Genomic DNA, 25,511 nt, shown 5'->3' with positions numbered 1-25,511 from the left:
TTTCCCCGTGCAGGAAGTCGTGAGATGCTTAATTGCGTTTGTCACGACGCTACGTAGCGGCGTATCTATCTCGATCCGGTGGCGCGGCGGCGGCTCGCCCGGTTCGCCGCGCCGGAGCAATAACAATGCTGGGATAAATTAACCGGTAGGCGGCAACGGCCTGGCTGACTGAGAACGGCTATAAGCCGATCCTGTAAGAAGAGCCCGCCCCAGGTGGCCGGTTAACCGCTTAACCTTAAAAATATATACCCCGCTCCTGCCCTTCCGCACCCCCGCGCGCCACCTTTCTCGTCGGTTTTCTCCGCTCCGCTCGCGTTCGATCACGCGCGAACGAGCCGTCCCCTCGGACACCCTCCTCCTTCGTTCGAGCCGGCGGATATCTACCGTACGCACATCGTGCCTCGCCATTTATCCCGGACGCGTAGACTGCGACGGGTTTATTGTGATTTACGTAACGGCGAAGGAGAGCGATCGCTTAATCTTTTATGCCCCGCGCCGGGCTGCGTCATCTCGGGCGAGACGTGCCGGGTGAATCGCGTCGGTCGGCTAACTGATGGAAATCGGTTGCGTACGAAGATGTGCGCGCAATCGCAACATTTATTTCCCGACGCGATGCATTACCGTGTCGATCCCGCGATAGATAAATGGGCAAAATTGTTTCTCGGAGCGACCGCTATTTGTATCTGTAGACCGCCGCGCGCTCCGTCGCGAAAGCAAAGATGTAAGCGCAATGGAAATCTTCGCGTTATTATATGGAGTATTTGTGGTGCGTGACTATGGCGAACGATTCTATTGGATCGAACAAATAGAATATTTATATGTAAAGTATAAAAGAAAATATTCTACTTCTTCAATCGACAATTTGCCCAAATTGGTATGAGATTAAATAAAATTTCATAGTAGAAGAATGATTGCGTGGAGTGGATGATAATAATAGAATATCAAATTGCAATAGAATTTTAAAATAACTGTAATAAAGAGACAGCGCGATACGTACTGCGTTTTCATAGCATACCATGAGGGACAATAATCCGCGATAACGTCGTCGTATCAGAAGATTACATAGACTACCGCGAGAGATTCGCGGATAAAAGATGCGTTTAAAATGCATCTCTTGGCGTTTGGGGATTTCTTTGGTTATTCCGCCTCGTCGTCCGCTCGAGAAGAAAAAGTCAACATCGCGCCGGTAAACAGGGAGCGACGTAAATTCTCAGCCTTGTCTCTAGGTATTATTCAGGCTTAGTGGATGCTACGGCCGCGAGGAAGCTCAGTCTGCGAGCACAAACAAACGGTTCTAATCCGTTTAACATAAATACCACGTGGTTTAATTAAATCGCGCACCGCAAGGTAATCGTCCTGGCGTTGTCTACAGAAACGCGGCTTTTTCTTCCTTAGACAGTTTACCACAAAATAGATCGATATTTGTTTACAGTGCGATATTTTTTTATTTGGAATAATATAGAATAAATCTAAGCAACAAAAAAATAATAAAATTAGTTGATCTTGAATCTTGATTACGTCGAATAATTACTCTACTTTGTGGACAATGGCAGAGTTAAAAAATACTGTTAGTAGAACTTTTTGTCAGCTCAATTTTGTGGCAAGTAAGGCTCTAGCAAAGTAAATCTATATCATTCTCAACGGTTCATTTATTATCCTCGTATTATTCACGATACTCGAACCGCGACTTTATTAAGTACCCCCTATAAAAATCGATAATAACTTCGTTAATTTCGAACGATATACACGCCAGTTTATATATAGGCGTCCGCCCACATTTATTAGCATATTAATATCTTTTTTACGAGACTTATCTCCTTCATAAAATTGATGACTTCGGGAATAGTTTCTTGCGCAACTTTTTAGATCTGAAGAAATAAAAACGTATTATAAGAAAAAATTTAATTCTCTTTAGAAAATAATTTTGCTTATAAATAGTTTAACTTAAAAGGTGGCATAAAAATTATTTTTTTAACGACAGATGAGATTGCAATATTAAAACTCGACATTGATAATATGTAATGTAAATTCTTCCAACACTTGAAGCGCATTTGTGTTTGATATATGTAGAATCTACATTTTTGGCACTGACACAATTTTTATTGCAAATAAATCTTCGGGGTTATCTCTGTGGCTCTTTAACAACAATGACTTGAGAACAATGAAATAATTTCTACAAACCGCATTCATAGAATGTCAACACGATAATTTTCGTCGTGAACTATCTCTCAACGATTCGCTATAAGACGATACTATAGTAACAACGAAAACGACGACACGACGGCGATGACGACGACGACGACGACGACGACGACGACGACATGGCAAAGACGATGGCAAAGACGCGCTTAAAATAGTGAGGAAAGGGAGATGAATTTCCCTACTCAGGCTAATCTCGTAGAAGAGGCGGTCCTTTGTAAATACTTCGGAGGCTTTGTCTGAAGTTACCGCGGGAACGAAACTCTTGGCTTCTATCTTAATCATTCGACTAACGCAGTGCTCGCAACGTCGCCTATCTCAACCGCGCAATTAAAATCTCGCGTTACGTTTTTCTGAAATACATCGACGGAATTATGCATGCTCCTCTCTTTCCCCGCAGAGCCGAAGAACGAGAAATTGACAATCTCCATGGCGACCCTTGCCGCGTTCTGAATATCTTATGCACGAGCCCCATTAGCGGAGGGAACGTCGCGAGAATAAATGGCAGCCGCTTTTAAGGACCTCGACATTCTATAGAATGGAGATGCTCTATGAAAGGGGAACGCTACACCTTTATACAAAAATGTATACGCGCGAAAGCAGATTTTCATGAAGATCGTAATAAATTATTATCTTTACGAACGATCGCTTGTAATCGACATCCCGACTACTCTTACAACGAATCTTATTATTTGTGCCAGCATAAATTGAATTTTTCAAAGTAATTTGCATAATATTATATTACGGAGGAGGGAACGTAGAGAGAAAGCACTGAGGAATATACTAAAAATTTGAGAGAAAAGAAGAGAAATACCGAGATATAACTTTAATTATTTTAAGACAAATATAACAATTTCTAAAACGTAATGCATTTTGTGTAAATGCAATTTCATATAAAAATTATTTATGTCACTGTAATGTGCATAAAAATTCTCATTTCTGACGTTATAGTTAAAATATAGATGGAATATGTAATTTCCGACGTGTGTGTTGATGTTTCAAAAAAGTGGTATAATTAATTAATTTTTGGCAATTTGTCATTTTTTGCAATCACATTTGTGCTCTGTTCTGTTTACAGGTAGACACACCCGACAGTGTTTTGCAAAGCGGCTTGGGTCTTGGACCCGATATGGGACACACGATTCTTCGTTCGATGGTAGATCCTCGAGATTACGATCGATTGAGATACTTGCAAATGAACGGCGGCCAACCGAATAGTTTCGAAGAAACTATACACAGGGTAAGTTACACATACTTTGTCTTACATTCTCATTGTGTCATATGATATATTGCAATTGCGTTAGCAAGAACAAAAATGCAGTACAGTAACGATTTAATTAAAACTATTATTAACATTTATATTTTAGTTTTATATATGTACATCTCACTCGTTACTTCTTGAAGATAATTTTGAAAATATTTTTCATTGCGAAGTAAAAACAGATGAGTAATAATTTTCATTAGTGACATTAGAATTCTCGCGAGTGAAAGCCACTTGGTTTTATGCAGTCTATCGCGATCCTTGAATTCAGTCGGAATGCTCGAAGTCACTCGCGAGAAAGTCGCTTTACCGCCGATAAAACCTTTTTAAACGAAACTTAAGAACGCTTCCACCCCCTTGCATTTTTCAGCTGAAAGTTCAAGAGGCGCTGCGAAAGAAAGAGCGATTCCACAAAGAGCACGAGGAGGTGAGTGCGCCTTAAGTTCACATCTTTCTTCCGATTCTATAATGAGATTTTTGTCTCCGGTTTTTACTAACGAACTTACTTGTAAAGGATCTCGCGGGGAAAGGCTAATGCTGAAAATCGCCGGCGGCTTTCCGGCGTTTCCCGTCGCCGGCGCTCGCGCGAGCGCCGGCGATTAAATCCGCTCGATCTCTCCCGGCAAATGGGAGCTTTATTCATCCCCGTACCCTTTAAATTGCGTAATGGCGCTTCCGTAAGGATATATCTCTCCGCGTTTCGCGCGAGCACTCACGTCCCGCGTTGCGCGCGCGGGCGCGCACGCCCGCACGAACGGAGCGAGCGAGCGACAATTTTCGTTATCGTGCGTGCCGATCGTGATAAGGACGGCGCGCGTGGTATCGCGATTAAACCGACCCGCGCGCCTCGGCTCGTTTATTTTCTTCCTGCGATTCCCCCGTGCATTGCCCGGATCAGCGGTAACCCTCTTCTCGTCGTTCGACTGATATTGGCCCTGGGAGCCGGTGGTAGCCTTATCCGATACAATCCTGCCTCCCGCATCGGAATTCTCGCAGAACGAAATTTGCATGTATGCGCGCTATCACCAAGGCCACCTCCCCTTCTCGATCCTTCCCTCCTTCCCCTCGTATAAACGCGCGAGCTCGTTTCCCTGCTCGTCTCTACCCCTCTCCTTCTTCAGACTGTCTTTCGCCAACTCGATACCTCTTATTATGCAAAGCAGCCAGATCAGTGTGATATCATCATAATCGTCAATGCGTACCGCGTCGTGAATTTCTTATGCACGATCTTGCGATATACGCGCCGGAGTTTTTCATACTTTTCTTATTTTCCGCCGTGGTCTCGCATTCTCGTATGCTCGCCCGATTTTCCGCCTTGCTTCTTCTTGTTTCGTGAGCACAAAATCGCGGACTGCGTGGTACGGACATCGTCGGCATTTCAATATGCAATGAATAATGTAGAATTACTCGTAACATTCTATCTATAGCCACTTGATTAATATTAAAATATTAGCTTGATTAATAATGCAAGAAGTGATAAAAGCGCATAATTAAAAGCATTTAATTAAGACATTACACTAAAAGATAAAATTCGATGAATAGACTTGAGAATTCAAAAAAAGGGAACGTAAAAAAGTGTTCAAATTATAGCCATTATTAAGACAGATAATTTCACGATAAAATTCATCAGTTGATTGCGACAGCGCCGGCGGCGGCTCTATGAAAATTTTAATAAATAATCCTTTTCATTATTCCGTCCACCCGATCTGATGTCTCTTAAGACTAACTTTGCTAAACAATATTTCGTTTTTTTTTTTCTTTTTTTGTTGATTTTGATGGTAATCCTCGATAAAAAGTTTATCGTCGTTAATTTATCTGCGGTATAAAAGAATAAGGAAGACCAGGACTGACTAAATTAACTACTTGAAAGGAATAGTGGGGTAATGTCGCGCGCGCGGCTTTATTAAAAAATTAACTGCGTTAAAAAGTTAGTCGAACGTACCGTATAAAAGTTGTCGAAGAAAAAGAGAGTCCTCTCAATTATTCTTATCTTCGATGCCATTATTTGCTACCGAAGTTCTTGCATCGTAATTTCGCAATTTCTTGATAAAAGAGTTAGGATCTTGAGCACTATACAAGCGTAAGAGATTTTTTTATTACGATGGTAATTCGTAATATATCAGCGCTTTGCAAACTAGGAAGTAAAATTATGTTTAGAATTTTTCAGAATCAAGTTTTATCGTGAGTATACATAATAAAACTGTTTTTATCCAAATAAATTTTATTTTAACATTTCAACTTTATGAATATTAAAACTTTTAATTTAAGAAGTTGGTTGAGAGATGATTAGTTAAATTTTTATTAAAATTAATTTGATTTAACATTAATTTAAAAAATATTAAAATATTCTGAATGTAAAATATTCTGTAATTTTCAGAAATGCGCGGTAATAAAAGAGAATGTCAGCAGGGGTTTTAACCGAAACTGTTTCAACGCAGTCATGTATACCGTGTATACCAATTTATGCCTAAGTAGGTAACGTATAATGCGTTGCTTCACGCGAGAGAATACTAGAGACTATTATATGCGCACGTAACGGCAGCGAGACGTACACCGCGGTGATAGCGCAACTTAACTCGTTACGTATGTCGCGCGTCCCCGAGAATTCCTCTTCTATCCAAGCTCGTTTATCGTTTGCTAAAAACTGCCCATTAGAAAAGAAGCGCGCATAAAAGTGAAGTAGGCTGCGGTAAGGCGAGTGTCGTTAGGTAGCTGTGGGTACGAGCCGAGAGTTTTAATTACGCGGAATTCTACGGAGTTTTAAAGGGGCCGGGGAAGGGGACGGCTGAAATTGCCGAAAACTGGCGGCATTATGGGCCGCGAGTTCGCGCATAGTGCGGCGGGCGCGGAGGGGCGGTTGAACGGGGGCGAGAATGAGAAAAGGGCGGAGGTACCGAAGGGAGACATAGGAAGAAATAAAGCGGCCATGTTCCTTTGAGGCTGCGAGCAATATGGAAATAAAGGTCGGTATCCGTGTAAAAGTTTTAGTGTCACCTCTACCTCCGCGAGTTTATTGCTCCCCAGAGAACCCCTTTCTTTCTTTCTCTTCCTGACTCCTCGCCGCCATCGCGTCCTGCTCTCCTCTCTCTTTACTTTTGCTCCTTTTCCCTCACTTTGGTTTCTACTTCGGTTCGGCGGAGACCGACATAGCCGCAGGCGTCCGCCTCTCGACCACCCCCTCTTCGTTTTCTCCTTCCGCCTCAACTGCTGTTCCGACCTTTTTCTCGCCCAGGAAACAACCTTCGGCCGGGCTGTTCCTCATCAGAACGTTATTTTTGCAACGTCCTGACCGATAATCGCTTTTCGTTTTGTTCCAACGATTATCGGAATTCGCGGTCTTCGGCCACAGAAAAAGCGCGATATATGTACACAGTTTTCTTCCTTTTATTCTTCCTCGCTTTATCGTACGCCTGCGAGACCTCAAAAACGTCGATGGTGGTCCAGTGGCCGGATAACGGCGATTATCCGCCGTAAAAGAACCCGCGCGTGTAAGTTCCCGGTAATACCATTTAGATTACACGCGATTACGTTACCGGTGGCAGGCCATCTCTCGACATGAAGTTTAGTCCTTAGGCGCGCCATTACTTCAATTAGCTACTTACGTAGAATTGCAATTTGCGTAGAAGCGATGCTTAGACGTACTGTGAAGTTTAATGAGATTCTGACATATTTAAATAATATCTTACGGATTTAATATGGTTGTATGAGATTCCAAAAATTAAACGTAATCAGTGGGCTTTCAAGTTTATAAAACTCAATCTAACGAGAAAACATTTAATTTATGCATTTAACTCATAAACGTTCGCGTGATGAGGCTGCGCTCAGCTAACAAGTTTTCTTATGCAATGATTAACTATCATCTTCGTACACCTTCATTTCATTCTCCAGAATATGGAAGCGCAATTTTAATGACAGCTCTAAAAATTATATACTTTTTCTTTAATTATTTTTTATTGGACAAATAATAAAAAAAAAAAAAAAAAAAAAAATTGCGCGATATTATATCAACGTGTTTAGTGCGATTTTTAAATCTGCAATTGAGTAATAATAATAAATAATATTCTGCGAGCAAACGTCATTTTTCGATATTTGCAAGATTACGCTTGAAATCGATGAAAGCAATTCCGCCGCATGCAAACACCAGAGCGGACGCTGCTAATAGCAGTTTTAATCACAATACCGGATAAACATTTACCCACGACGTCGTCATTGTGCTATTTCAGATACTGAGGGATATCCGGCAGGGTTTAATGCAGCTAGGACGAGACGGACGGGGTCAGCTCCCTGGGGGTAAGTACATCAAGGACTAACCTCCAGCTAGTTGTCGCCTCGTCTCTCCACGACCTATAACCCGCCCTCTTGCAACCCACCTGCCTACGTATAGATGCATACGTGTGCCACGTAGAACGGCGCGACTGCCTATGTGCGTGTACGTTGAACAAAACGCGCACGTGCCAAGCGATATGAGAATCGACTCCCAAATGCCTGACACCTCGTATGTAGCTGCTCACTCTCGCGAGACTCATTTTGAGCATTCGTTTCCTGATGGCTCCCCTCGTAGTCTTTTTCAGAAAATCTCGCTCCCCGTAGCCTCAGCAGCTTTTCACGATAAAGTGGAAGCGCACTGGAATGACATCTACGTCTTACAAAAAGGCGCTTGTAGCAGAAAAGAGAAAAGTTTTCGGTACATCGGAAAACCTCACGAGGAACATCAGGAAATTTTTATACCTTTGCTCTATTAAGATTGCATAATTTTAATTGTCTTTTTAATTATCAAGCCAAAATTTCGTAGCAAAATAATAATGAATTTGTGCAGTGAAAACAATTAAAGATGAGATATAATAGCGCGGTGCAGACTAATGTTATTTTATACATTGCAGTAGAATGGATCTTGCTCTCTCTCTATGCTCTTTATTGTCAATTTATCACCACTATAGTGGTTTTATTTCCTATTCACAAAGACCGAGGTATGACGGCGTCGTGAAGCCCCTCGTATACGCGAACTAATCTTGTTATTGTTAGTACCTGCCACCTTCATTTCCCAAACGGGAGCAACAAACGCTCTTTGCTACTCCTGCCTTTCTTCACACAATTGCATGCACTCTCTCGTAATTTCCAAGTTTCCGTACCAACGAAGAATCCAAATTTTTATGTCTATTGTTGTTAAACACAATTTACTTAACATTTTTATAATGATCAGTATTTTGTATACAATTGTACTATCTTTAACATATTTTTCTCCCTTTCTCAAAAACTTCAATATATTATGACATAAAATTTCACTCGTCCTGTAATAATTTTTTTTATAATCCTTTTTATCTATCTTGTCTCTTTCAATCAGGCAGATGCATGCTGAGATGCATGCTAATTTCCATTTTCGCAAATTAGAAAAGACAGAATAAAACATTGATTCGCAGATGACACGTACATGTACGACGAAGACGCGCGTTGTGGAGGCGCAGGTGGTTTAGGTCCTGGACCAGGTGGTCAACATCATTGGTACGATGAACCACCTTACGAATCGGATCCCGAAGATTTTCTTATGGGGGCTAGCGGGGGTGGTCCGGTGCCTACCGCGACTATTCAAAACGGAAGGTAATATTTTCGCTTAAGACAAAATCTGAAACTTGGATCTCTCTTATTAATTTCTTCTCCAAATTTCTAAATATCTCAATATTCAGATCTATCATAGATCTTGAGAATTAAGAAAGCTGATTTTCAGCATTATTATTAAATGTAATGATTGCACTCTAGGGTGTGCTTTACGCTGAATTTGAGGCCGGAGAATCGAGGCGAGGGCGTGATCTCTCTTCGAACAGCCGGCGATATCAGTTTGCCGCGCGATCGTTCGAGGAAAGGTGCGACGTCGACGATGCGAGGTCTCATCGTTCCTCAGGGTCACAATAATCCACCGACGATTATACCCCTAACACATTCAAGGGCTTCTCGTGAAAGTGGAGATTACGCGAGTAGCGACGTGCAGGTAAGTCCACCATTGTCGAGCAATCATCCGGGCAGCTATCACGCGCGTCACTTTGTAAACATTCTAAACACTTGCCATTTCTCTGAGGCAAAAGTCTCTTCGCTGTTAGCATAGTCATATTGTCTTACGCGCTTTGATGTTATAGCGACACGAGAGAGCGGCGGAATAATTAGAGGTTTGGTAAATAATTCATTCTCATAAATACACATATTGTGATCATAAATTAAACTTAATTTGATGTATTTTTCAAAATAATTTCTCCTTCACGTTTGGGAATGATATAACAATTAACTAATTTTGACTAATCGAAAAATATAACATACGCCACTTCGCTCCACAATTCCGCCGCTCGAGACTGAATTACTGTGCACCCCTAAGTCATGAACCTCGTTAAGTCGCGGATAATATTATTGCGCTGAAGCGTAATATTGAAGGACCGTCTAGATAAATCCCGTTAGATTACAGCTGTCACTCCATAGCGGAATTACATTAGTGACTGCGTTGCGATAAGTACCACGCAGAAGAGGACGTTCTCAGTCGGGCTTCCTTAGCCCTCGCCCAAGTTCGATCTCCCTCGCGAGAAGCGCGCATCCGGCCCGCTTAGGTCTCACGGGCTTTTCAGGAAAAGGGGGGGGGGGATGAGGGAATGCCTACCGTTCTCGCGGGCGTACGTCACGGCGTGATTTATTTAATTTTGGGGCTGCAGAGTGTGAGTTCGAGACTATCGACTGTGTCGGTGGACACGAGTAGGAGCGATCAGCCTCCGGTGGGCGGTCGCCATCCCGATCGACCGGATCACCACCACGAGCACCATCACAACCATCGCCATCATCACGACCATCACCACGCGGTCTCACCCCGACCTAATCAGCGTCACCCCGCCGCTACTAGCACGACCGTTGCCAACGCCGACGCAACGTCACCGCAAAGCAACGCGCAACGCCGCCCGATTCCCAGATATGTTCGTATTTGCCGAATCTATGAATAACGTAGACCCCCGCCCGCTACCCTTTAACCCCCCCGCCATACTACTAACCCACTTGTACGCCTCTCCACGCGTGGACCTGCTCAGTTTATTACGTATGTATGCCGACCGTACAAACATCGGGCGTCTTCGGGCTAGGAAACGGGAGATCACGGCAGATTAGATGCATATATGCGAGCATACCGGCGCTCGTGAATATGAATTTTTCACCCCGCTTACGCGCACGCCGTTTTTTTCTTTTTGCCTTGACAGAGAGATCGCGTCATAGCGAATCCGAGCCGTCGGATACAGCCGTCGTGGCTGCTATATTTAAGAGGGGAAAACAATCTCGTTCTCTAGTCGGTTTCCGGCGTGTTGGCTCAGTGAATCAAAGCGCCGAGAACCACTTGATTCATTCGTCTGGTGGACAATGAGATCCCGCGATTTACGGATTGTTTGCAAGGAATCAGGCGCGACGACCGGTATGGCGGTTGCGTTAAAATCACGTCAAATTTACGTTAGCCTGAGTCGCTTCCTCGTCTGCCGAGCAAACGTTATTCTTCGTCGACTTCGCAAACTTGGATAACGATTGGGCACCATTTCCGCGGTAGAGCGTCGTTTACCAGCGTTTTGTTTGAATTGAGAAATCGTATGCTTTCCGTAATTCTCTTCCGTTCTTTTGCATCGATGAAGTGGTATCAATATAAGATATTGTATCTTATAAAAATATGTAAAATGTATAAAAAATAAATTTTTTAAGATTTATAGTAAATATTAACCACCAGGATTTGATTGATATTAAATATTATAAAATATTACAAACGTCCAACTTCTAGTTGAACGCGATTCTTGGCAAATTATACGTATATAATTCTAGAAATGTAGAAAACAGTAGAAAATTAAAACTATATTTTTGTTAGAAAAGATTCATGTTTAAAAAATTGATAAAGCATGATCCCGTTTGCGCTTTATATATTCACATAATTTATTTATATCTTTACCGTAGTTCAATTATGATAGAGCATATAACATTATAATAATCGAGTTTGACGTTCAAACAAAAACTGGAAAACCTCATAATCTGATCGGTGCGCCAGAATAAGGTGCCTCATTTCCTGCTCTGACGCCTACACAGCACTGACAGCCTCTATATGTATAAATAATACTCACACACTGACACGCCAATATTAAGTATATCACTAACCCATCTAAACCGACGTAGCCTGCATACTCGCTGCTATTTACTTCTCATGTAAACACGCAACCACCCCTATTAATATATCAAATTTAACGTGGTTAACGTGGTGTAACATTTATATATTTAATCCTTAACTCATGTAAATTTGCTCTGCTATTGTTTAATTTATTACGCGAAAGTTACCTCGAGAATAATATAGTAGATGCAAACAATCGATTGCATGCACTTTTTAAATATTGAAAAGATGTAATATTAATAAATAAAAGAGAATATTCAAATTTGAATTAAATACCAATTAAATTGTCGATTTTCAAATAACGATTATAATGAATAAATATGTTAATAGAAAAATATTTATTTTTATAAAATGTTTTAAATTGCGCTTTCGAGGTGGCTTTTGGCATTTGCACGAACGATATAACATTTTTGAGATTAGGTATTATGTCTTAATATTTTTCTGTCTCCCATCTGCTCTACCATCGATGACAGTCTTATTCGATATTACCTAGCGATGCCTGTAACCGTCGCCCTATCTAACAACATCCGCGCGCTATTAGACCCATTATAGTGTCCGCTTCTCCTTTCACGCACTGTTAGAATTGTCTCTGCGAATATTAACGTTTTAGAGCCGGAGTAGCGGCGAGGAGGGACTGTCGCCGAGCCAGAGCAGCGACTATGAAGATCAAGAAGAGCTCGAGAGTCAACACTCGGCCGCTGTTCACACAGTATGTAACGTGTGAGAATATTCCTTTGAGAAAACGTGCAGATTTCATTTCTACGTTTGCACTACTTTCTTCTTCATTATTTCTACGCGTATACTCAAGTGCATGGTACCCTTTGTCACTATTACATGAACAGAAACAGACAGCGTCCAAACAGTGTAATAACTAAGAAAAACTTGCCTGTGCGCAATTGCCACTCGGACGATTAGTAAAATCACGAAATATTACTTTGCTCCTCTATTTTATTTTTCGTCGCAAGTATCTTCCTCAGCCCTCATTACTCGCATTAAATAGTATTATGGGATATTTTCTGCTCTGAACGCGTTTCAAATAAATAATGGAGAAAGAAATAAGGAATAAGAGATTTGAGACTAAATGTCTGAAAAAAGAGGCAAGTTAGCGAAATAATTGCTATACAGAAGTATGGACTAAAAAATTAGTTAATTACGTATAAAAGGATCAAATAAACCAGATGTTTATTTTGAAATTCTCTCTAAATCCTGTCGGAACACTCGATTCAATTGCGTGTATTCTCCGTATTTAACACTGATAATACAAGATTGAGTTTACTGTTCTCACTCGAAAACTAATTCGCATTTGCATTAAATCTGTAGTTATGTTTATCACAAGTACAAGCCTTGATTGTATGCTTTAATGAGTATATCTATTATTTAATAAACGCTGCAACAACAACGCGTAATATGTATGCAATCTTCTGTTAAATGCATAACATCAATATAACGTTGCTTCATTGCCCTTGTATAAGCAAGCGGGAAATACGAAGACCACTTTATACTAACAGATCGCATGTAACAATTCATGCAAACAAAATTGGCGAAGTTTGTCTTGTTTCTGATTTCAAACGCACACTCATTTTCTCTGAAAATTTTACACTTACATTGTTTATCTATTTTGTTAACACAGTATCTCTCTCTCTTGAATAATATTTTAATATAGACAGGCGACAGATAGTACTTTTAAATGGTACATTCAAATTATACAATCACAAAAAATTGATACATTTTATCGCGAATTAATGTCAGCGCCCAGATTTACAGAGAAATAATTCCTATCAAAATTTTTTATAACTGCGTTCTTAATGAGTTGCATGACTAGAATTATAATAAAAGATAATGCCATTTGAATGTAATTCTATTTTTTCTGTCAAGTTTTTATTTTTACTGCTAAAAACTCGAGGAGTTACGTAAAAGTATAAGAAATTCATTCTAATAAAAATGCAAATAAGCATTTAAATAATTCAAGAAATTATCAACAATAATAAGTACGTTTATATTATAATAACATGTAATTATTTACTGTTATTTAATAATTATATTTTTTTCAAGATTGATCAGAAAATATAGTTGGCGCCTTTTGACGAGCGATACTTTTCACGTCAAGCAATCACCCCGCGTACGCCTCTACCGCATTCCGGGATACCATAAATGCATTATTGAAAATGGCTCGACCAATGGAGATCCTTATTTCACATAGCTCCTCGATTTAATTAACGCGCCCTCGGCGCGTCGTCGCTCTTTTCTTGCCCGTCGGTGCATTCGATGAAGCACGTATTCCCGGCACGGTGCGACCCGGATGTTCTCCAAAACTCAATTAAAATTTCCAGTCAGAGGCCAGCGCTCTGCTAGAGGGCGACGCCAGGGCGGGAATCGCGGGTCGAGCGAGGAATTTAAGGCACGACGTGCAGCGAAAGATCTCGAGGCTGCGCCAGGATCGCGCATCCTCGGAAGCCTTTCCATGCAGCGCGAGCAGCGTCGAGAGTCTGCCGAGCGGAAGCGGTTCAAGCACGCAGGCACTGGTCCGCGCAGGAAGCAATCACAGCTCGATATCCTGCGAAGACAGGGACACTATCAGCCCGACGTCTATCGGACCTGTCCTCTGTCGAGCGAGGGCACTGGTGGATTGCACTCCTAATCCGTACGACAAGGACGCATTAAAGTTCAAGGTCCGCCCCCGTGATAATTGATTTATGATCGAAATTTCGCACGAAATTCTGTATCAAAGCATTAACAACGTAAGCGACGCGAGGATAATTAATCAGGCGGCTTTATCTAATTAGCAATATATCTATGCTCGATTAGTCACTGTTCCCTTAATTAATTTGAGCGGAAATTAATTTAAAACATCCATATCATTTTTTTCCCACATATTTTGGCTTTTAGAATTATTTAAAGAGAAGCTCGATATCTCGCAATTCGATAGAGCGTATCGCAACGACGAAAGGGCTTCTCGCGCGAATGATCGCGTGGCAATATTGTTTCAGAAAGGGGATGTAATCGATGTGGTGCAGATGAACAAGAGCGGGCTATGGAAGGGCGTTGTGCACAACAGGATAGGCCACTTCAAGTTCATAAACGTCGAGATACTGAACGACAGGGTGCCCAGGCGGGGCGAACCGGAGCGGGGCAAGTGGGGTCAGAGATACAGGCAGAAGCCCGGTTCTGTTCAAGAGCTCTTACAGAGAATGAATCTTCAGGTAAAGAGAGAGAGAGAGAAAGAGAGGGAGGGAGGAAGCAATATCTCGCCGCAACTCGAACAAACTGATTCGCATTTGCATGGCGTCGAATGCAAAGTAGAGAACCTGCTTTTATGCGTTTCTTTATTCGGTGTCCTTATCGCACTCCTTTCCTTTCGTCCCTTTCTCGTACTCTCCCATCAACTTTCCAGCTTATACAACCCGCAGGTTCCGCGGACCATGACGAATTCTTTTTGTTCGATTTCCTCTTTCCTGTACGTTTCTTTCTCTACCCATTTTTCGCTCCTTGTCTACGCTTTGCTCATTTTTATCCTCCCCTGCTATACATCCTGTTACTTTCTTGTAGTTGTTTATTCTCCTTCTGATTTAATTCCAACATTTAATTTGTATGTCGTATTCGAAAATCGTCGTATGTCTTCAGACATTAAGAATCAGATTAATGAAAATGACGGTTATTTACCCATCAAAATATTAATAGTTACAGAATCCAAGTATTTTCAGAATATAAATGGATAATAAAAGTTAATTTAGTTTCATGATTAAGAATTATCTCCATAAAAGAAAAATTAATTCTGTCATGGAATTTACGGCCAAAAGAGCATCCGGTAGCGTACTCGGGTATTCCGTATCGTCTCGCGATTCGGCGACAAATTAGGCTCGATCGTGATTCACGAGGTTGAAGGTTCAAGCGGCGCGTCTCGCACAGTCCCCATCGAAGGGGCGGAAGCGACAGGAAGGGACGGGACGAAATGATAGGGCGAGGAGTCGCTGTACCGGAAACGTCGGTTCCGATTCGGGGAGCCGTACCACTTAATTAAGCCACTATGATCGATCGTTTAATGAGCGCCGTAGATTCGTCCGTGTGCGTCTTTTCAGCGTCTCGGTATACACTTAATTGAAGCCCGAATGGTTCTCTGTACGAATTATATCAGCGGACGGAGATCCCAAGTATCTTCTTCCCGACTGACTGCTCAAGATCGTCGTTAAATTTCGTATAACTGTACGGCCCCTTTGAAACGCTTAGTCATTGAATATCTTAGAAGTCATGATACTTTAGATTCTTTGAAGTGAACGTCATAATTATGATGTCCTTCCGTCATAATTATAACGTCGTTCCGTATTTAATGAAGCTTGGCTGAGATTTTCTTTCGTCTCAATGTTTGAACACGATTTCATTCTATCGAGATATGCATTTTACAAAATGATGCTGCACGGAATAAAGATATCAAATTATTGAATAGAAAAGAAAATTTGAAAAAACATTTTTCTGATTATTCTTTCCAAATTGCCAAAATATTTTTCATAACTGAATGCTACAATCAAAGTATGAACATTACCGAAAACAACTTGTAATAATTCCGTAAACTTCCTTTAAGTGTACAAACTACGAATGCGTTTCATTACACAAGTGAACTATTCAAAGCTCTGTTAAGATAGAAGTGGTATCTCAAAGATGAATGTTCTGCTCGCGCAGGAACATATTCCGGTTTTTGTGCTGAACGGATACGAGGATCTGGAGCTCTTCAGGGAGTTAGAAGCGGCGGATCTGGACTATTTGCGTATAGAACAACCCGAGCATCGTGCCAAGATACTCACCGCCGTGCAGCTTCTACACGATCTTCAGTGTGAGTATACTGAACGTAGCGGCTATATATGCATTATTCACGTTTCCCTCAAGCCCTTTTCATCATCGTCGCTATTTGTCTTACGTACATCATGTTACAATTAGTATGAGTAATACATCTTCAAAATCCGTTGCAATTTCTTAGAAGTGAGAGATGAAAATATCTTTTTTTACTATTTACTAGAAAAATGTAATAAATTTGAATTACAGCTCAACTGCTCACTTCAAAAATGTTGAAACATATAAATTTTTCATTTAAATTTTTTATCTTTTTATTTACTTCTCATAAAGTAAAGACTTTTAGGGCTAAAAACGCGTTGTAAAGATATATAGAAAGATACTAACATAATAAAATAATAATTAATGTGTGCACATATTGGCTTGTGTACACACACAAATAATTCTTAACAGCTAATAACAAAGTCACGAGAGAGTCGCGCAAATTGAATCGGCCACGAAATCTCACGCACGCACGCGCCCTTTTTCCGCCTGTCCTTACAGCGGGCAGCGAGGGTGACCTGGCCTCGAGTTCAGAGGGCGACGAGGTCAGCCGTCTGGTCTTAACCTCCGGTCAGACGTCGGGCCACTGTTCTCCCTTCAACCGACGCCAGTTCCCGCGAGATTCTGGCTGCTACGACGCGCATAAGAATACGACCAGTCGACGGACCATCAGCCCGGAATCAACTACGACGTCGACAAAGCTGTCGAGGGAGAATAATCTGGATAGCGCGACGACAGCCACGAAGAGCACCGGCGGTACAATTGCTACGGAGGGTGGCTTGGCCGACGCGAAGGACAATTTTCACCCCAACATACCGATCTCTAGCTCGGTAGCGAGTCAGAAGGAGGGCCAGTTCGAGAAGTCGCCGTTACTGCGGGGCGGTAACGTGCGGTACATCGCGAAAAGGGGCAACTTCGGCGAGACGGTGGTGATCGAGGACGCCTGCGAGGGTAGCCAAAAACTGGGCGGAATGGTCAAGTACGTGGTCGGTGGTACCAGCGATCTCGGCCTTGAGACCACCGGCAATGTAACTGGCCTCAGTCAACGCGGCTGCCTCAGCGAGAAGTCAAGCGACTCCGGCGTTAGTTCGTCCAGCATCAGCTCGGCGCCTCCGCCTCGGGACAAAATGCTGGCTTCGGCCAGCGCCGCGTCGGACTCGCCGACTAAAAGCTTCGGCAATTTCACCAGAGCGTCGCCGACTTCCCAGGGCGGCAGCAAGAATCAAAACAACGACGGGAGTTACCAATGAGAACAGCAGCAACGAATCGCTAGACTGACGAGTCGTGATGCAACCTTGAGTTCGAAGATAAGAGGAATGGAAATCAGAGAATAGCAACACTCAATGCGAACTGGACAGCCTTAATTCAGATCGATTGTATAATCGCGAGCGTCTTCAGCTTACAGCCCCTACGATTCGTCAGAAATTTCGACAATGTCAGAGGATCGACAAATATTCCGGGTATTTTGTACCTTAGCAAGAGATTCCCTAATCCGCTCCTGACAAGCGTACTTCGCAGCAGGGTGTTTCTTCCATTTCGGATTAGCTTGCAGAATTAAAGCAATTCTAACGAGACCTAATTGGTAACGATAAATACTAATTGTCGCTGTGTCCGCTCGTTACAAAGTATCGCACGCTCAAATGCATCTCGATTTGAATACGTAAAGCAATATCTCCTGTTATTGTTGCTGGAAAAGTACCGAGGATTTCACTTCATTTGATAATTCTTGTCACGAGCGCGCGCGAAGTAATACGCAACGGCGCGAACAGAAATTGTAATATCGCCTGACGCGCTCCGATATTCATGTCGGGGGAATATTTTGTTATTCCGTATCTCAGATATTTGGACGCGACGGGAAGAACTGAGGTAAGAATCGAGCGAAACGAGCGAAATTCCAGCAGTTGTTAAAGGGCTCCCCGGAGGGAGCAGGGAGCGAAGTTTCTTCGCATTTACGTCGCGTTTGGTTCGAATGAGATGCATTCGACGAGAAAAGCGGGGCCGAGCACAATGTCATTGCCGGCCATCATCTCCACGCCTGATCGATCGCTCTCGAAACAGCCAAGTCACATCGCACCTGCGTGTAATTAATAATAAGCGAATACTATGTGATACGGTAGCAATATACGATCGATTAATTGAATAGATAGAGAAAAAAAAACGGCGATCAACGACGCGACGATGTGATTCGCATTCCGTGAATCGTTGTCGCGATCCATTACGTACAATAAATGAAAGAAAGAAAAAAGAGAACGTAAAAGATCCGTTATAACGAATGCGTCCATTTATAGTTTTGATTTCGATACTACCTGTCAGTTTTATCTTTGCCAGCGACGACCTCGCGATTAATCACTGCAAATACTATATAGTTCGCATCGTCTGACGAGCGATATAATTCGTCAAAAACTGCCAGCGTTATCGAATCTTTGCTTTACGCTGAACAGCGATCTCTTATCTCATATGTTTCAAACTTCTTTACACGTTCGATCGATCTCATCGCTAGCAGACGAGCGTAAATGTGCGAGATAGTTATAAATCGTCTCGAGATACGCTCGAGACAATTTTCCGCTTAATACTGCGAACTCGCGAGGATCCATCTTATTCAGTGATACAAACGGATTATCGGATCACAGGATGCCTTACGAGCGTTTTTTACTTACTTAGCTTATTTATGCGACTTCAATAAAGCTCAGTACTCGAACACGTCGGCTCGCGAGGAAATATCTCGTTTATTTTCCACTGTTCGCATAATTTTGTACGGAGTGACGAGAAGACGAAATTTCGACGCCGATTATGCCACGTCGTCACACGATTTATCCTTACTATTACGATCGACAATCCCCATCGTCGATGCGACTCGTCAGTTCTTCGACAAGATGGTAATCTGTACATGTGTATATTGACCACGCCACGGGAGGAAAACGTTGAAAGTTACAGAGATTTTGTATGTACATAAATATATAATATCTATTACGCGTAGGACTTAACGATGTTTTGTATTGATCTTGCCCGTTTGCCAAAACTTAAGATTAGATTACATACGCGATATACATATATCGTATCGTTGGATCTTATGTACATCTCTTGTATAGTGTAAAATCATAGATGAATTTACGAGACGCGGGAGCGCAATCAGAAAAAGGGCTGCGGGAACAGATATATGGGCAAGACCGACGAGCCCGATGGATAATAATAAATCGTAAGTAATAATTTTAGTTGTTACGAAACGTAGCGACGACTCGACAAAGCGCATCTTTATTGAATAAAATAAAAAAAAAATACGCGCACCTGCCCCGAATGAATGATTGAAATGATATTGGCGGATAGCACGCGGAAGCGGTTGGCTTTATTGAAGAGTTTTTGCGATCGTACACAAAGTACGTTGTTGCAACAACAGCTTATTGAAAGCTACAAGCGTTTCACACAATATATGCACATTTTTTACATCGTCGCGCTATAATCGCACTACAAAGACCGAATCGGACAATGGTGACTTAATGAAGTCGGCTGGAAGTCGGCTATGGTTAGATCGAACAAGTGGTCGCGCAAGTTGCTTCCATCGAGATTGATTAATGCGACGCGCTCGTTCGCGACTGTAGTTGCGTGTGATTTTGACATCAAGATCGAAATTTTCAAGATCCAAGTATCGTCACCCTCCGTCAATGGGCCTTTTTTTTTTATCGAGTTCGTATAATGATTCGACGATCCAAAAGACGCCGACGACTTCGTTGAGAGAGGGATATATCCGATAATTAATATCGATTTCGATGCTAGTTTATCCGTTCCATCGAGAGTACTAACACGTGTAGAGAATGTGTGAGCTGTTTAATTATGAAAAGAAGCCGAAATAAAAAGAAAGAATGAAAAAATAAATAAATTAAAAATTGTGTGTGTATGTGTGTGTGTGTGCGTGTGGGAGCGCGCGCGCGCGCGTATGTGAAAGAGAAAGGGATGGGGACGCGATGTTAAATTAGTAACGAGTTTATGAGAGTATGCGAATAGACACGATAGTGATTTTATTAGCTCGGGAAATCACGCAACATTTGATGTAAAGTAAATTCATTCTAATCGTAGACCCAAGGCGCAGTAATCGAAATAGATAATTTAAGCGAACCTTAAGGGAGAAGCGAGTCATTGACGAAAGAAGGCCTATGGCGTCACCTTGCACGCCCCTCGAGACGGCGATGCGATCGATAGATAAATTCATTCGCCGATTGAGAAGTCACGACGCGCGGCGCTTAGAGTCGCGGAGTCGCTAGCGAAAGAAATTAAGCGTTTACGTAGCGGTCTAGTCCATTTTTCTCGCGTGGTTAACAAATATAATGTACATAATATAATAAAACGAAAAACAGATCTAGAGAACGGCGATCGCGGCTGCGAATTAGCGCGCAACGTCGGACCTTTTTATAAGCTGATTTTGTATTTATTGGTTAATTGCGGGGTTTATAGATGGTCACGAATTCTTATCGTATCTCGGTTCTCGTATGGTTTCCAACGATAAGTGTTAATTTATTGACTGTGAATAGAAATAAACGATGAAAGATTCAAGCGAAAATGATCTCTTACTGTGCGTATTTTATTTCACAAGAATTACACTTTCCGTCTGATTATTCCTTTGAAGCAAAGAAGCAGCAGTAAACGGTAAGTATTTAATTAAGATAACATGCAAGTGTCATTTTTCTATTGGACGTTTAGTTAATTATTAGAATTTTGATTAAAAACAGACCAAAGCAATCAAAGTACTCATTAATATACTCACATTCTTATTGAAATATTTTCTAAATTTATAATTGTATTTAACAAGTTTTTTTCAATACAATGCGTATTTGCGTGGTTGGTGTTTTAAAAAATGCCGCAAATGGAATAATTAGACGTTTCTTGCACGATTAATGAGTTTCTAACGTTAAGCATTGCAATGTCATTTTATAAGTACGCGACAACGATCCTCCTTTAACTCTGCCACGCAGAGTCATTAGAGGGAAGAAGTTCCGAGTGACGGACGACTCAGCGTCCGCTGCTAGTAACTCCGGGCTCGCAAACTTCGCGCTTTGGTTATCTGCCATTACTTGGAAAGATCCTCTTATTTAACTATCTTCCTGCTCGCCGTTGCTCGTAATTGTAGAAACTCTGAGAAACGCAGCCATCTCTCACAGAGCTCGGTTAGCCCAATGCAGCATGACGATCGTTATTCCTCATCGCCTCTTGCAAATTAAATTATAAATGCGCATTTTACGCATTGATTCGCAAAGAATTTGCTCATCGTCTTTATGCACAATTTGAAATTTATATAAGCTATAGCACACTGTTAATAAGAGATAATTAATAAAAATCTTGCAATTTTATTATCCCGTTAATTAATGTACGTTTAATTGACCATGAGATTGTTTGAACTTCATTAGCAGATCTTTATACGGTACCGTGTCGGGAATACGTCACTGGTATTTGAACTTGTTCACCCAAAAACGGTGTCGTAAAAAGCGGTCGCGTAAGGGCTCGTCGGACAGACGATCTTTCGAAGAAAGTACGATAAAAAGCATTTAGTAATGTATGTAAATGCACCCTCCGAGAATCATTCCGAACGTTACGGCATGTACGTGTCCATTCGTAAGCTTTATTTCGTACCCCAAGGGACAGCGGGAACTTTTAGTGCGCTAGATTATGGCGGTAATAACTCGACGAGTTTCTTTGCCCGCCACTCGTGGTCCACGTGAGCAAATTCTTCATCCCCCCGGGGGTGAGATCTAATTTAACTTTTAGGGTCGCGTCGCGCAATCACGCCGCTTTCTGGTAACTCAGTCCAGCCGCGTGAATCAGTTATAACTGTATCATTTGCTTCGTTACATTTTGTTTTGTACGAGAAGCCTCTTTTTTTTTTACGTTTCACAATATTATTCAAAAATTTATGTACAGCGTTAAAAAATATTACGCTACTGCAGTACGTATTTCTGATATTATCTGAGTTATTTATACGAATAGTCATAACACATTTATGAAAGCAGTACTATAAATTTCTAACGGATAAAGTCGTTAAGAAGAGATGCTTATCTCATCGCTTTTTATCTCAATTGTACGGATTTGACACACGATTCATTGCTGTAATTTTAATAATATAATCCAACCGCGTCGTTCGTTGTATTTCTCACGCGAGATTTATCACAGCCGGAGTTGCGTTTATCGTAGTGCACTATAAATCGCAATCGACATTACCGTCTACTACAACCGGTTCCGGTGTTATCGGATGCGATCGAACGAAACGATCAGTTATACTTCGCACGGAGACTTTTGCGCCTCTTGCACGCTCATAACAATCTTAATTACTGTCTACGCTAATGAATCAACGTGAATATCGCTATTGGCGTTGCGCATAGCTCAACCGGATGAAGCTCCACTGTGAGATTATTTCGCACCCGAGGCGTGATAAAAGTGGATCGTCCTTTTCTCTCTACTCTCCTTTCCGCGAGGCGTTACGTCGGGAAAGCCGCGATCGCTTCATCTATTTCTATATTAGAGTCGGCGAGACAGCTCGTAAATCAAATCCACGTAAGCTCGCCACATATGTGCTAAATAACTACATTCTCTGCGGTATAATGAAAGCACTTTGATCGTTACAGATTGCCAATGAAGGCAGCTAATATCCAATAATTGCGGATCGCCTTCTGTAACGATGATAACCCCCAGGCATGCAACACAACTTCGTGATGTTATGACCGAAGATCGGAATCATAAATTAGCAGTGCAATTAATTGACAGGAAGATATTATTAAAAAATAGAATTTAATATTTTATCTTTCGACAAACGCGTTTGATATTGTAACTGCAATTCGTATGCGTAGGTACATATAAAATGGCTTTATTAATAATAATCGACAATTTACAATAATCTTTTCTCGCGCTGGCTAAATTTATGCTCAATTCGCATTCATGCACACACATACAGTTTTCAGCACGGCGTCTTCAAAGTTGATCAACAGAGGACATCAACCGTTTTAGCCATCAAAGGACTACACGAGAGACAATGCATTGTTAAAGATTACGTTTTGTTTTAACTGTTCCACAATATTATATTTGCATTTGTCAAAATTAAAAAAATATTACTTTAAAATGCAAAAACTCTTCAATACAAGAACAAAGGTCTCAGACTACATAAAAGATACATTAATTCACTAACTTAGAAGACGCAAAAAATTGCATTACAATACAAAACCTTTATTATATGCATTTGCAAACATCCATTGTTTCGTCTAATTTGTTACGATCGGACTTGGAACTACCAACGGTAAGTAAGTACCTGAAATTTGCATAGCTTGCCGACTAATTGGACCCTCAAAGGCGGAATCCTAGTAAACTTTGATAACTAGCCGCACCTTGTTGAGCAACTATTGTTCTGCTCAGTTTGCGAGCAACAAGTTGGGTACCGATAATTAGACAAGTTAAGACAACTATGACCGTCCACAATCGTTAGCCGATAATAGGATTAAACGTACTTACAGGAAGTGTCAGTATAGGCGACAAACTACACTCCAAAACTCTCTCCTATACATTACAAATAATAATTTAACTTTTCCTGGCCACTTTAGAGATTCTATTCGATATCACGAGACGGTGTCACAAACGTATACTTTTTACAAAATAAACTATTGACGTTAAGCAAGTCTGAAAAAAATCTGTAATATTCTATTTAAAATATTATCGTGTGGAATATCTTAGCAACCTTTAATGAAGACGATAATTTATCTTTCTACTTTTACGTGTCTTTTGTAATATTTTACCTTTTTTATATTTTTTATTATTTAAATTATAATTTTATATTTCGTATCATACTGTACAGCAAAGCGCATTTGTCGTAGTAAATATAAGCTTTAAGTACACAACAGAGAATTCGTAACAAACTTGACACTTGAAATATCAGTCATGCATACTGAAACACATATATCTCCTCGTGTATCCAAAACGAAATTCTGTATGCGTCGTGTCATGGGCGAAAATTATATTTACTTACGACGTCCTGTGTCTCATAGTTTCTCGTTACCAACAGAAACAACATCTCATTAATATCGTGATAGAAACGTAAGGTTGTCGCATCATAGATAATGGGAAATCTGGTGCTTGGTATCATTGCTCTGATATGCAAACCACAGTATGACTGTAGATCTAGATTAATAGAATGTTGGACGATGATATGCTGCACGCCGACTTCTTGGGTAAAGTAATTAGTATGCATGTATGCGGTGAAGCGTTAAATCCAAATGAGGAGTTAATTTCGGGAAACAAGTGTGATAAAATAGGCAAATGTTAAATATTATTGATATTTTTGAATATTTGAATATTTGAATTTGAATATTTTTGAATATTTTTGATATTATTGAAATCGGTTAGAGAAAAATGCGTTAAATACGCTGGGAGAACAAATACATCTTGTCGTTTGGTGGAATTTTATAGAATTATAACAGTATCATTCATGTCTATCTCAGAATTTGCAAACGTCTTCTTTAGGAGCTTGGAGTTCTGAATCCTAGAAAATACTTTTTCGCAATTTGATTTTAAATACGATGTATTTTACATTTATTTCCTTTCTCATATTGAATACCGCATACATCTATATAATACATGCTAACTTCTTGTAGCGCCACTTCCCCGCGGTGAGACCTAGCCGCAGGATATCTATGCGATGCGTTGTATTTTATTCTATTTTATCCGCTCTATCAGATCCTTTTCGATACATCACGTGACGAGACTACCGCCGCGATACGACAAAATGCAAAGTAATGGTGCACGGTTTTCGGAATATTTAATATTCGGCACAGGAACGGAATATTTAATATCTCAGCGCGACCCTTATATGCGTATATGCTTTCATCCGTCCTATCTTGCATCAACAATTTAATATTTCTATCTCCTAGAACTATTTCGTATGAGCCTTTTTCAACATTTTTATATGCATTTGTATCGTGAGGCATAAGACGTGGGATGGATACCAAATCAGCGTATGCATACGGTTGCGACCCGCAAATTTCCGCCGCGCCATTTTCACGAAACACTCGAGACGCGAAACGCCAAGAATGGTACTTG

The 25,511-nt window shown here is 41.1% G+C and overlaps 1 protein-coding gene and 1 long non-coding RNA gene across 13 annotated transcripts in view; one reads left to right on the top strand and one right to left on the bottom strand.

The window, feature by feature from the left end:
* The window catches only part of LOC105672085 (Shal K[+] channel interacting protein), a 281,338-nt gene extending 260,341 nt beyond the window's left edge, over positions 1-20,997 (top strand). For 4 of the 9 annotated variants that reach the window (XM_067358250.1, XM_067358249.1, XM_067358254.1 and 1 more), the window contains 11 exons: positions 3,278-3,439; positions 3,831-3,887; positions 7,684-7,750; positions 8,878-9,055; positions 9,215-9,443; positions 10,150-10,404; positions 12,232-12,330; positions 13,952-14,290; positions 14,609-14,821; positions 16,296-16,446; positions 16,857-20,997. In XM_067358250.1, the coding sequence (XP_067214351.1) occupies positions 3,278-3,439; positions 3,831-3,887; positions 7,684-7,750; positions 8,878-9,055; positions 9,215-9,443; positions 10,150-10,404; positions 12,232-12,330; positions 13,952-14,290; positions 14,609-14,821; positions 16,296-16,446; positions 16,857-17,695 (2,589 nt within the window). In that variant the 3' untranslated portion in view covers positions 17,696-20,997. The remainder of the gene's footprint in view (positions 1-3,277; positions 3,440-3,830; positions 3,888-7,683; positions 7,751-8,877; positions 9,056-9,214; positions 9,444-10,149; positions 10,405-12,231; positions 12,331-13,951; positions 14,291-14,608; positions 14,822-16,295; positions 16,447-16,856) is intronic. The other 5 variants (XM_012366793.2, XM_012366791.2, XM_067358252.1 and 2 more) reach the window with 3 other exon arrangements.
* Positions 1-25,511, bottom strand: part of LOC105672082 (uncharacterized) — a 167,042-nt gene that overhangs the window by 131,119 nt on the left and 10,412 nt on the right. The gene's annotated exons all lie outside the window — the stretch shown is intronic.

This window comes from Linepithema humile, chromosome 6, assembly GCF_040581485.1.
Source record: "Linepithema humile isolate Giens D197 chromosome 6, Lhum_UNIL_v1.0, whole genome shotgun sequence".
NCBI classification, from domain to species: domain Eukaryota; kingdom Metazoa; phylum Arthropoda; class Insecta; order Hymenoptera; family Formicidae; genus Linepithema; species Linepithema humile.
The sequence above is the reverse complement of the archived record's forward strand: the minus strand, read 5'-3'. Positions and strand labels throughout refer to the sequence as shown.